Source organism: Agelaius phoeniceus, chromosome W (assembly GCF_051311805.1).
Source record: "Agelaius phoeniceus isolate bAgePho1 chromosome W, bAgePho1.hap1, whole genome shotgun sequence".
In the NCBI taxonomy this organism is placed as follows: domain Eukaryota; kingdom Metazoa; phylum Chordata; class Aves; order Passeriformes; family Icteridae; genus Agelaius; species Agelaius phoeniceus.
In genome coordinates this window covers 2,451,416-2,463,569 of record NC_135301.1, presented here as the reverse complement: position 1 = coordinate 2,463,569, position 12,154 = coordinate 2,451,416, and the positions used below count along the sequence as shown (strand labels likewise).

General features: G+C 55.2%; 1 protein-coding gene across 3 annotated transcripts in view; it reads left to right on the top strand.

Annotated features, from left to right (window-relative positions):
- LOC143696573 (WD repeat-containing protein 7-like) overlaps positions 1-7,833 on the top strand; it is a 44,882-nt gene extending 37,049 nt beyond the window's left edge. The window contains exons 27-29 of one of the 3 annotated variants that reach the window (XM_077193146.1): positions 4,592-4,696; positions 5,601-5,804; positions 6,712-7,833. In XM_077193146.1, the coding sequence (XP_077049261.1) occupies positions 4,592-4,696; positions 5,601-5,804 (309 nt within the window). In that variant the 3' untranslated portion in view covers positions 6,712-7,833. Of the gene's footprint in view, positions 1-4,591; positions 4,697-5,600; positions 5,805-5,930 lie in introns of all 3 variants that reach the window. The other 2 variants (XM_077193147.1, XM_077193145.1) reach the window with 2 other exon arrangements.
- The last annotated feature ends 4,321 nt before the right edge of the window (positions 7,834-12,154 follow it).

Here is a 12,154-nt window from a genome sequence, read left to right as displayed (position 1 = left end):
CCCTCACCCATCTCCATGATGCTCCTGATAAACTGCCTGGGAGCTCCGTGCCTCTGGGAGCCAGCCTGTCCTCAGCCAGGCCTTCTCCCTCTGGGAGCAGCTCCTCCTCAGCCAGGCCTTCTCCCTCTGGGAGCAGCTCCTCCTCAGCCAGGCCTTCTCCCTCTGGGAGCAGCTCCTCCTCAGCCAGGCCTTCTCCCTCTGGGAGCAGCTCCTCCTCAGCCAGGCCTTCTCCCTCTGGGAGCCAGCCCGTCCTCAGCCAGGCCTTCTCCCTCTGGGAGCAGCTCCTCCTCAGCCAGGCCTTCTCCCTCTGGGAGCCAGCCCGTCCTCAGCCAGGCCTTCTCCCTCTGGGAGCAGCTCCTCCTCAGCCAGGCCTTCTCCCTCTGGGAGCCAGCCCGTCCTCAGCCAGGCCTTCTCCCTCTGGGAGCAGCTCCTCCTCAGCCAGGCCTTCTCCCTCTGGGAGCCAGCCCGTCCTCAGCCAGGCCTTCTCCCTCTGGGAGCAGCTCCTCCTCAGCCAGGCCTTCTCCCTCTGGGAGCAGCTCCTCCTCAGCCAGGCCTTCTCCCTCTGGGAGCAGCTCCTCCTCAGCCAGGCCTTCTCCCTCTGGGAGCCAGCCCGTCCTCAGCCAGGCCTTCTCCCTCTGGGAGCCAGCCCGTCCTCAGCCAGGCCTTCTCCCTCTGGGAGCAGCTCCTCCTCAGCCAGGCCTTCTCCCTCTGGGAGCAGCTCCTCCTCAGCCAGGCCTTCTCCCTCTGGGAGCAGCTCCTCCTCAGCCAGGCCTTCTCCCTCTGGGAGCAGCTCCTCCTCAGCAGGGCACCAGGGAGGGTCCATGCCCTGCACTCAGGCGCTGTCCCACACGGCAGCACCAGCAGCACCAGCAGCAGCCTTCTATATTCCCCCTCCATGTTCCCCCTCACACAATCCCCCTCCATGTTCCCCCTCACACATTCCCCCTTCATGTTCCCCCTCACACATTCCCCCTTCATGTTCCCCCTCACACATTCCCCCTCCATGTTCCCCCTCACACAATCCCCCTCCATGTTCCCCCTCACACATTCCCCCTTCATGTTCCCCCTCACACATTCCCCCTTCATGTTCCCCCTCACACATTCCCCCTCCATGTTCCCCCTCACACAATCCCCCTCCATGTTCCCCCTCACACATTCCTGCTCCACGTTCCCCCTCACACATTCCCCCTCACACATTCCCCCTCACACAATCCTGCTCCATATTCCCCCTCACACATTCCTGCTCCACGTTCCCCCTCACACATTCCCCCTCATACATTTCTGTTCCATATTTCCCCTCACTCACTGCTCCTCTATATTCCCCCTCACATGTTCCCCCTCACACATTCCCCCTCCATGTTCCCCCTCACACAATCCTCCTCCATGTTCCCCCTCACACATTCTCCTCATATTCCCCCTCATACATTCCCGCTCCATGTTCCCCCTCACACAATCCCCCTCCATGTTCCCCCTCACACAATCCCCCTCATACATTTCTGTTCCATGTTTCCCCTCACTCACTGCTCCTCCATATTCCCCCTCACACGTTCCCCCTCACTCATTCCCCCTCACACATTCCCCCTCCATATTCCCCTCACACATTCCCCCTCCATATTCCCCTCACACAATCCTGCTCCATATTCCCCCTCACACATTCCTGCTCCATGTTCCCCCTCCATGTTCCCCCTCACTCATTCCCCCTCACGTATTCCTCCTCCATATTCCCCCTCATATTCCTCCTCATATTCCCCCTCTGTATTCCTCCTCCATATTTCCCCTCACACATTCCTCCTCATATTCCCCCTCATATTCCTCCTCCATATTCCTCCTCCATGTTCCCCCTCCCACATTCCCCCTCAGAGATTGCAGGGATTCCATTCTGAAGCTCCGAATTCCTCCCGAACCAGCTCCATTTGAATTTTGGGAATAAGCAGCAGCAGTCTTTGCTGTGGGATCCCTGCTTTCCCAGCTGGAGCAGCAGTGGCTGTGGGCAGGTTCTTTAGCTCCTGAAAAGCCTGGACAGGTGGGAGCTCAGGCTCTGAGCGAGGGTTTCCCTGCTGGCTGGGGAGTGATCCGGCCCCTGGAGGATCCAGTTCCCCACACAAGGGCTCAGTATGATTTTCTCCTGGTGTTTTTCCTGGAGCACAGGATCAAGCCTGTGCCTGCCGTTCCAGAGCCAGATCCCTGCCCGGGCTGTCCCGGGGCTGTCCCTGTGCTGGGCGGCTCTCCCGCCATTCCAGCAGGATTTGGAGCTCTCCTGTCTCAGGTGAGGCAGAGGTTAAACTCGAGCAGCTTCCCAAAAAGAAGGTGGAGCTTCCCTGCGCACCTCGGAGCTGCAGCACAATCCGATGATGACTATCGATCCCTTCCTCCCTCCCTCCCCAGCTTTTCCCTGGCTCTGGCAGTCCTGCTCCAGCGGGGCTCCATCTTGATCAGGGCTGAGATGAGATCTGGGATTTGATAAAGATAATTGATGCTGCACAGGGAATTGGAAAACAGTTCTGAGAGCAGCAGCTCCACCTGGAAATGTGCCCTTTGTTTGCCCAGCTCGGAGCCCCACGGCCACAGCCCAGACAGGCACACAGGATTGAACACAAATGGCAATTTTTATCCCAAAATAAACCACTGGGATTAATAATTATAGCTGTAATTCATCTATAACAATACTAAAAGGATTAGGCAACAGGATTAAGGTATCGTTGAACACAAGCTCTGTTTGCCCAATTAAACACTAAAATAATATTAAATTCCAACCAAATTATTAATATTTTGTATAAGATTCCTAATTACTAACACACAGCTAAAAATCCTGCACTTAAAGGTGCAGTAACACAGGAAAATGCTGATGCCATAAATACTATTTTACATCAAATTAAACACTAAAATGAGGCTGGAGAGAGAGATTGCAGGTAACTGAATTTTAGGATACCTGATAGTTGCTTTTGGGATGATGGGAAAATATTCATATTTTCCCAGGTAAATTCTTGCTGAGTACCGGAGTCTGGCCCAAAATCCCCCAATTAATTCCTCAGTACAGGTTCTTTAATTATCTTCTTTTCCTTTACGACCGTATTTGGGTCTATAAGGAGAGACTCTGAAATATTCCATTTTTATTGATTAAATCTTGGGATTCATCATAAATATTTAGAGCTGCATTTCAGAAATACATGTAATTTTTGTACCTAAAACCTGGGTCATTTGCACCGGAAGATTAAAGGGAAACATAAGTTATTTTGGGTTTATTTCAAAGCAAAAACTACTTTTAAGCCTGGGCTGGAATCAATACTGTTTGGTCCTGGGTCCTTCCAGAATTAAAATCCCAGCAATCCGAGCATTAATTGGATTGTGCAGGGCTGATTTTATTTCAGTCCTGGATGCCTTGGCGAAGTTTGATTTATGTGGAAGGCAGAAAAGGATTTAATATTCCATTTGGAATGAATTGTGGCTTGGCTTAATTAATTACAGGGTAGAAGATGCTGTTCTTGAAAACAGCGCTTTAAAGGTGTTTATCCTGCACTCCACACCTGCATTTCCAGGTCATGAAAAGCACATCCTGAAATTTCAGAGAAAAGGGAATTCCTGAGTGTAACCTCAACTGGATAAAGGCCTTTTCTAAACACAGAAATAACAGAGGAAGGGATTTTCATTGATTTATATATGAATCAAATTATTAAAGGTGCTGAAACCCGTGTGGGTTCATAGAGATTTCCCTTACATTGCTCCAAAAATAGGGATTTCTTGTGAAAGGCGTGGTGGGGCCATTTGGTATTGATGAATATAGAATTGATCCGGTGTTCACATCACCTTCAGTGGCACGGAGCAGTTCAGGGGATTCTTTGCCAAGCGCTGGGTTTGGGGTTGGGTGTCTGGGATTTCTGCAGCGGGCGCTCCCAGGAGTGCTCCCTTCCCGTTCAAGCCCTGGCAGAGGGAAGCTGGAAGCAGCTGCTTCACTTCCTGCTGGAAAACACAAGCTAAGAGCACAGAAATCCTGGCTGGGAAGGATTAGCATCAATTAGAGAAGCACTTCCTTTAAATAACAAAGCAGCTGGATTCCCTGAAGGATTTGTACTTCTTGGAACGTGTTCCAGGAGTAAAAAGAGCAACAAGTGTGCTGCTCCTATTGATTTCTACCTTTGTCTCACCAAAACATATTTTATTGACAAGTGTTCCGTGCTTGTTAAGTGCTAAAGAGCGGGATGGGGCTAAACTAATTAACTGTGGGCATCCCATTAAAGCGAGAGATCCGGGGTTCACCCACCTCTTCCACCAGGAATAAATGAATATCCTAATGGATTGTTAATATATCAGGCTCATTCCAGGTGCACGCCCCGAGCAGGGCTTTTAATAACCTGGGCATGGGCACAGGAGCCCTGCTAATGGGGTTTTGCTAGCGCTGGTCCAGGAGGCAATGGGATTTTCCGGGAGAAAATCATGTGGCACCTTGGGCTTCATACAGACTTGGGCTTTTTGGTGCTTTTGGGGAGCTGCTGTGGGAGAGGAGCTCTCTGGGGAGGCATTTCCGCGGGGGCTGTTGTTGTGGGGCTGCCAGCTGGTGGCTGTCCCTCATTGCCGTTGTGTGCCCTGTTCCCAGACTATCCACGGCCACAAGGGGCCCATCACTGCCGTGGCGTTCGCCCCCGACGGCCGCTACCTGGCCACCTACTCCAACTCCGACAGCCACCTCTGCTTCTGGCAGGTGAGCACACCTGAGGGCTTTGTCCCCTCTTTACAGCATTTCCAGCAGGGAGAAAATCCCCACGGAGGGCAGGTCACAGCGGGGCTGGGCTTGGAGCAGCCTGGGCTGGTGGAATGAGCTGGTCCTTAAACCCCTCCCAGCCCAGACACAAGGGGTTAAACAGCCTCTGTGCAGTTCTCAAATGTGACCTCGTGCGCTGGTGATTTTTCCCTTCCGTGTCCTGTTTGGCACGATTATTAATGCAGGAAAATCAGGCACATTAGTCATCCTAAAAGGGTTATTACTCAGGATGATTTAAATTGTGAAAATGTCAGCAGGGCTCGCACGCTGCCGGCCCAGATGCCGTGATTTACACCCTGAGACGGGAGAGCTGGGACAAGGGTGGCTGGGACAGGGCGCTGCTCGGGATTCAGGGCATGGCAGTGAAACACCCGGGGTTTGCTGGGCACAGGAACCCCAGGCTGCCATGCTTGTGGGGGCATGGAGAGTTTGGAGCCAGGACAGGGGTGGCTGGGACAGGGCACTGCTCGGGATTCAGGGCACTGCTTGGGATTCAGGGCACTGCTCGGGATTCAGGGCATGGCAGTGAAACACCCCGGGGTTTGCTGGGCACAGAAACCCCAGGCTGCCATGCTTGTGGGGGCATGGAGAGTTTGGAGCTGGCACCAGCAGTGCTCAGCCTGTTTCCCAAGAGTGGAAGCCAGCAGACCCCTGGAGGTGTCCAAGGTTAGACAGGCTTGGAGAGCATAGCGGGGATGGCCGGGTGGGCTCTGAGGTCCCTCCCACCCAAAAGAGCCCCTGCTCCTCAGCACAGCCTCTTGCTGGGCAGTGTCAGAGCCCGGCCCCCGTGCTCTCTGTGCTGTGGGGACCCTCGGGGCCGGGCTGAGGCAGGCTGTGTCCCCAGATGAACACCTCCCTGCTGGGGAGCATCGGCATGCTGAACTCGGCGCCCCAGCTGCGCTGCGTCAAGACGTACCAGGTGCCGCCGGTGCAGCCGGCCTCGCCCGGCTCGCACACCGCGCTGCGCCTGGCCCGCCTCATCTGGACCTCCAACCGCAACATCATCCTCATGGCCCACGACGGCAGGGAGCACCGCTTCATGGTCTAGGTGAGCATGGGCAGGGAGCTGCATGGCCTGGGTGAGAGCAGGGAGCACCGCTTCATGGTCTAGGTGAGCATGGGCAGGGAGCTGCATGGCCTGGGTGAGAGCAGGGAGCACCGCTTCATGGTCTAGGTGAGCATGGGCAGGGAGCTGCATGGCCTGGGTGAGAGCAGGGAGCTTCATGGTCTGGGTGAGCATGGGCACAGGGAGCACGGCTGCATGGTCTGGGTGAGCCTGCCCGGGCACCAGGAGCTGTGCCAGAACTGTGCCAGGGAGCACCGGGACCTGGGAAGGGCCTGCCAGGGTCTGAGGGGATCAGCTGGGATCTGAGGGGACCCTGCCAGGGTCTGAGGGGATCAGGCAGCATCTGAGGGGCTCAGCCATGATCTGAGGGGATCAGGCAGCATCTGAGGGGATCAGCCAGGATCTGAGGGGATCAGCCATGATCTGAGGGGATCAGCCAGGATCTGAGGGGCTCAGCCGGGATCTGAGAGAATCCTGCCAGGATCTGAGCGAGGCCTGCCCAGCTGTGAGGGGTCCCTGCCCAGGTCTGAGGGATCCCTGCCCAGCTGTGCGGGAGCCCTGCCCAGCTGTGAGGGAGCCCTGCCCAGGGTCTGAGGGAGCCCTGCCCAGATGTGAGGGAGCCCTGCCCAGGGTCTGAGGGAGCCCTGCCCAGGTCTGAGGGATCCCTGCCCAGCTGTGAGGGATCCCTGCCCAGGATCTGAGGGATCCCTGCCCAGATGTGAGGGATCCCTGCCCAGGATCTGAGGGATCCCTGCCCAGCTGTGAGGAATCCCTGCCCAGCTGTGAGGGATCCCTGCCCAGCTGTGCGGGAGCCCTGCCCAGCTGCGGGGGCTGACCCGTCTTTGCCGGCCGGCCGGTGGCTCTGACCGCCTTTCCGTGCCTCCAGCAGGAGAGGGCGCGGGGGCGCTCCGGGCAGAGCGGGATCAGGATGCAGGAGCAGGAGCAGCTCCTCCCGAAGCCGGCCGAGCCCGGCCCCGCGGCGCTGGATGTCACCCGACCCCTATTCCCTGCGGAGACTCCCAGAATGTCAGTGTTTACCAAAAAGGCTCGTGTTTACATGGACGTGCTCCTGGTGACCGCGGAGTGCTGTCCCCAGAGCCAGGCACCTGCCTGGGAATGGGGCTGGAATGTGGGGCCGTGGCCTGTGCCGATCCTCCTTCCTCGGGGGATTGGAAGTGCTGCTGTGCCCAGGCCCGAAGGAAAAATGATAATACATGTGTAAATAAATAATTTAAAAATCCTGTTCAATGGCAGACTTGGAAAAAAGCAGTATTTATATAGAAAGGTGGTTTTTGCCACCAGTGCAGGTATTTATTTAAATAAAGGACAAAGGGGGCCATTTTGAATGGAAAATTTATCAAAATTATGGAAAAAATGAATTATTGACTGGATGTACTGAAATATTTCCTTCAGTAGGAATATTCCTGTGTGACACCCGCTGTGACTGTGTTTCCTTCTTACATATCTGATTCTGTGGAATATTTTGTGTGAAATTTTCTGTTTTCTGTTCATGGGAAAGAGAAAAAATCTCTCAAATCCTTTTATTTCAGTATCTCTCTTTGTGCAGCTTTTCCTTGGCTGCAGAGCTCGGACCTGAGGCTGGCACTACCTGCTAAGCTAAACACGGTACTTGTTCCAAAAGTGAAGGAATCCATTCTTCACATGGCTCCAAAAGAGGAGATAGATGAGTATCTGTGTAGTGCCCAGGTGGGATTTGCAGCCCAGAAGCTCCATATCTGTGTGCTGCTCCCGTCAGGAGGCTCAGAGCCTGAGCAGGGTTGAACCCAGGCTGCTGAGGTGGGTCTGTGCCAGGGCTGTGCCCATCCCTGCTGCCAGCTTTGCGTGCCCTTGGCGCTGTTGGCCTCTTCCCTGTGCGTGTGCAGGTGTCCCTGGATGAGGGGGGGAGGCAGTCACCCTGGGATGGTCCCCGCTTCTCCACCAACCCCTGCCCTCTGTGGATCAACATTCCTGGTGTAAATTTGCCTGTGGAATAAAACTGGACTGAAACGCGTTGGTTTGTGTGGGTGTCAGTGATCTCCTGCTGATGGTTCTCTGCCCACTCATCAGGAATCTCAATTTCCCCCGTTTCCTTTGGAATGAGAGCAGAATCCTGCAATGGTTTGGGTTGGAAGGATAGTAAGAAATCCTGTAGGAAACTTCACCAGCATTAATACTTTTGTCTGAACAGCAACAAAAAAACCCTCATGAAAAATCTGGAAGGGAGCCTCCGGTGTGATAAATTGACACTCGGTCCAGCGGTTGCCTGGAGCGCGCTTTGAAGCGGGAGAGGCTCCTGGGGAACTTCCCCCTCTCTCTGATGTCTGAAAATTAAAAATTAATCCGCTATGAAAAATTAAAAGGTGAAACTTTCTGCTCTTTCAGCAGCAGAGCTTTTGGAATGCTGATGTGGGGCTTGGAATGGAGGCTGAGTGACATCTCCGGGAACATCACCGTGGGCTGGTGCATTCTAATATCAGATTTTAATTGATTTTTGTAAATTGGAAACCTGTTTGCAAGGACTGGAGATGCTTAAAAAGGGGTAAATATTTATTTATTGATGTAAATAACCTTAAACAGGCATTTACTCACTCCTGCAGAGCTACTCACAGTTTACAACACAGTGAAAGGAGACCAATGCTTCCAGCTTGGAAGTGATGCTGGAATCTGTGCTCCTTGCAAGGTTTAATTATAAAAGAATGGATTCAGGCAGAAAACAGGTTAGAATGCACTTTAGTCCAGGAGCAGGCAGCAGAGATGGTGCTGCTGCAGGTGCCTCGGGGCAGGAGGGAGAGGGACGGCCCCAGGGTCATGGCAGAGGGGTTTCCTTGGCCCTGCGGGCTGCTTGTGCAGCACGGGTCTGTGTTCTGTGGGGCACGGAGGGGAATCCCTCTCCTCCTGAGGAGAGCAGGACAGCCTGTGCTCGGTAGGTGAGGATGCCTGCTGAGCTGGAAGGAGTGGGAGCCCCAGTCCAGGGTGTGCAGTGGAGTCGGGGACTCAGCCGAGCCGAAAGCGGCCGTGTCCCAGCCCGGGCACGCCAGGGAGCCTGGGGAGAGCAGAGATCAGCTCCCATCAAGTGCATTGGCTTGGAAAATGGGGAAGGTTTGGGGTCAGGCGCAGATGGTCCCGGGGGGAGCTCTGCCAGGGGAAATGGGAAGAGCTGCAGCCGCCTCTGCTGTGATTGCTCCTTTCAGAGTCAATTTTCTGTGGGTTTCAGTTGTCCAGAGCCGTCACCTGCTCCTGGCTGTGGGAGGGGGGTACAGAATCCTGGAGTCCTGGAGTGGTTTGGGCTGGAAGGGACCTTAAAGCTCAGCCACAGGCAGGGACACAGCTCAGGATAGCAGATTCCCTAATGGAATTCTGTCAGACACACGGTGGGGGCACTGGGAAGGAGGAAAATGGGACTTGTGCACTCAGAACCACACACTGCCCATCAGGGACAGCTTAGGCATTCCCTCTGCAGTGCTGGGGCTTATTCTGTTTGAGGGACCAGACCTGCCTGTCCCAACAGCCCAGCAGGACTGGATGGTCCTTTCCAAGCCAAACCGTGCAGGGACTCAGCAGGGTGTGGGTCACCTCCTTCCAGGATGGATCTGGAGCCCACCTGCAGAGGCAGCTGGCAGCAAAGCTTACCTGGGCAGCACTTCTGGGATGCAGGGAATCCTCTGTGCCTGGCTCCTGTCCCGTGGGATGTGGGTTCCAGCTCAGAGGTCCGAGTCCTGAGGGATTAAAAGAGATTAAACAGCTTTTTCTCCCAAACTGGAGGTTTGGATAGGTAACTGCTCCTGAACATGGGAGCTGGAAATGGTTACCCTCCATCTACACCAGATTCCTTCTGCTACTCTCCTTGGCTGTCCCTGCAGGGAAAACACACATGGAGGGTAACAGATACTCCTCTTTTTCGTAAAACACTGCAGTATTGCACCCAAACTGCTTGGAGCAGCCTCAGCCAAAGGGGGTGCCTGAGGGGACAAGGACAGGGAGCCTCTGCTGGGGGACATGGAGCCCTGGCTGGATGGATGGAATGCTGTGCCCTGCTGGGAAGGTGCCCGGGGAGCCTCTGCTGGGGGACATGGAGCCCTGGTGGGTGGATGGAATGCTGTGCCCTGCTGGGAAGGTGCCCAGGCTGGCACTGCTGGGGGACATGGAGCCCTGGTGGATGGATGGAATGCTGTGCCCTGCTGGGAAGGTGCCCGGGCTGGCACTGCTGGGGGACATGGAGCCCTGGTGGATGGATGGAATGCTGTGCCCTGCTGGGAAGGTGCCCGGGCTGGCACTGCTGGGGGACATGGAGCCCTGGTGGATGGATGGAATGCTGTGCCCTGCTGGGAAGGTGCCCGGGGAGCCCCCCCAGCTGCTCCTCGGAGCATCTTGTCCAGCTCTGCTAAGGATTTAAACACCCGTTGGAATTAATCTGCTGGATAAAACCTTTTCTTCATAGTCTTCATTAATCACCCGTCCTTCCCGTAGATCCTTGCAGGAAAATAGATTTTTAAACCTGTCAGCTGTGGTTTTGTGGGATTCATTTCGTGCCTGCTCTGTCTGTTCTCCTGCACTGCCGGGGAGGAGGGAGACAATTAAAAACTCTGGGTGCTCCTTGCTGCACCGAGCCCGGAGCTGGGAATTATGTAACCACTGGGTGGGCTGGGGGCATTAAATACAGAGTTTGGGTCGGGCACTTTGGGTTTCCCGGCAAGCCAGGAGATTGGCAGGGCTGAAAATCCGTCCCGAGCCGCCTGCCTGGGACAGCGGCGGATCTGGGAAGGGGAGGGAGGCTCCAGGGCTGGCGGCGGCACTCGCACAGCTCGCCCGAAGCTCATCCCCGATATCGAGCTCACGGAGGGCAGGTTTCCATCCAAACCAGCCCGCTCCGTCCCTGGCATCAATAATGGATGGAGGCGGAACTGCCGCGCCCGAGGAGGAAACACTTCCAGGAAAGGCGGCAGAGGAGCCCCCGGGGAGCGGCGCGGAGGGAGTGCGGCCGTCGCTCCCTAACGGAGCCGAGCAATTAGCGCGGCTCTGCCGGGAAGGGCGGCGGCGCTGCCAGCCCTGCCGAGCGCGGGAGGGGCTGCCAGCCTCGGGGGGCTGCTGGGGACCTGCCGGGACCCCGGGGCGCGCAGGGCACACAGAGGGAGCCAGGGCACCCCGAGGATGCAGCCGTGGATGAAGCAGCACTGGCAGAGCAGCAGTGCCGTGCTCTCCCCTGTTCCCATGGCAGGGACCGAGCCCAGCCCCAGGCTGAGCTGTTTGCCCTGTTTGAACACGGGCCAAGGGGTAAAATGCAGATTTATTTATTCTGTTTTAGCCCCCAGAGGAAGGGGAGGGAATAAGGAGCACATTCCTGGCTGGGAGGGCGGGCAGGCCCTGGCACAGGTGCCCAGAGCAGCTGTGGCTGCCCCTGGGTCCCTGGCAGCGCCCCAGAGCAGGCTGGGACAGTGGGAGGTGTCCCTGCCATGGCAGAGCTGGCACTGGATGGGCTCTAAGCTCCTTTCCAACCCAAGCCATCCCAGAATTCTGTGACTCGCAGCACAGCCCACAGGCTGGCAGAACATCACCCCACGGGGAGGGTGCTCCAGGAGAGACACGGCCGATCACCGAGCTCGTTTTCCATATGGAAGGATCCATATGCCGCTGACATTTCTAGGACACGCTATTTTTGCCTTGTGAGGGGGCTGGAAACATCAGAATGGCTTTCAAGAAATGAAAGCACCCTATTTAAGCTGAGAAAATTGTTCTTGCTGATTAACCTCGAGCTTTTCCACAGTGTCTCTGGTGACACAATCCCACAGGATCTAAGGCGAGGACAGGTGAGGTGGAGCTGTTGGATATGCAGCGGGGAAGGGTCCAAATGGGGTTTGGAAACCTCTCAAGCTGCTCCGTGGGGATGTGTTGGGGTGCTGAAAATGGTCACTCTGAAAAGTAACCCCCCAAAACTGGCAGTCAGAGGCTGCTCCTCAGCAAAGAGCAGTGGGACACGACAGCTTGCAAGTTACAAAAGTAATTCCCTGATGGAAAGCAACCACAGATTTAGGTGGGCAAAGGGACAAAAAGGCAAAAAATAAATTCCCATAAACTTATTGTACTTCATTTGCTCCAGAGTTTGCAAAATTTCTCAAGTTCATTGACTTTTTTTTTATGCAGGAAATGCCATGAAATTTATGACAATTCTAGGAGGTGAAAACCAGCACATGTCCGGGGGCGTAGATCCAGTGGGGGGGATTTAGCTCTTCCAGCCTAGAGACACACCAACTGCAGTGTGGAGAGGCTCCCAGACTTTCTTTCCCTTTCTTTTTTCCCTTTTTTCTCCGTGGGGATAATAATAACAGTGTCAAGGA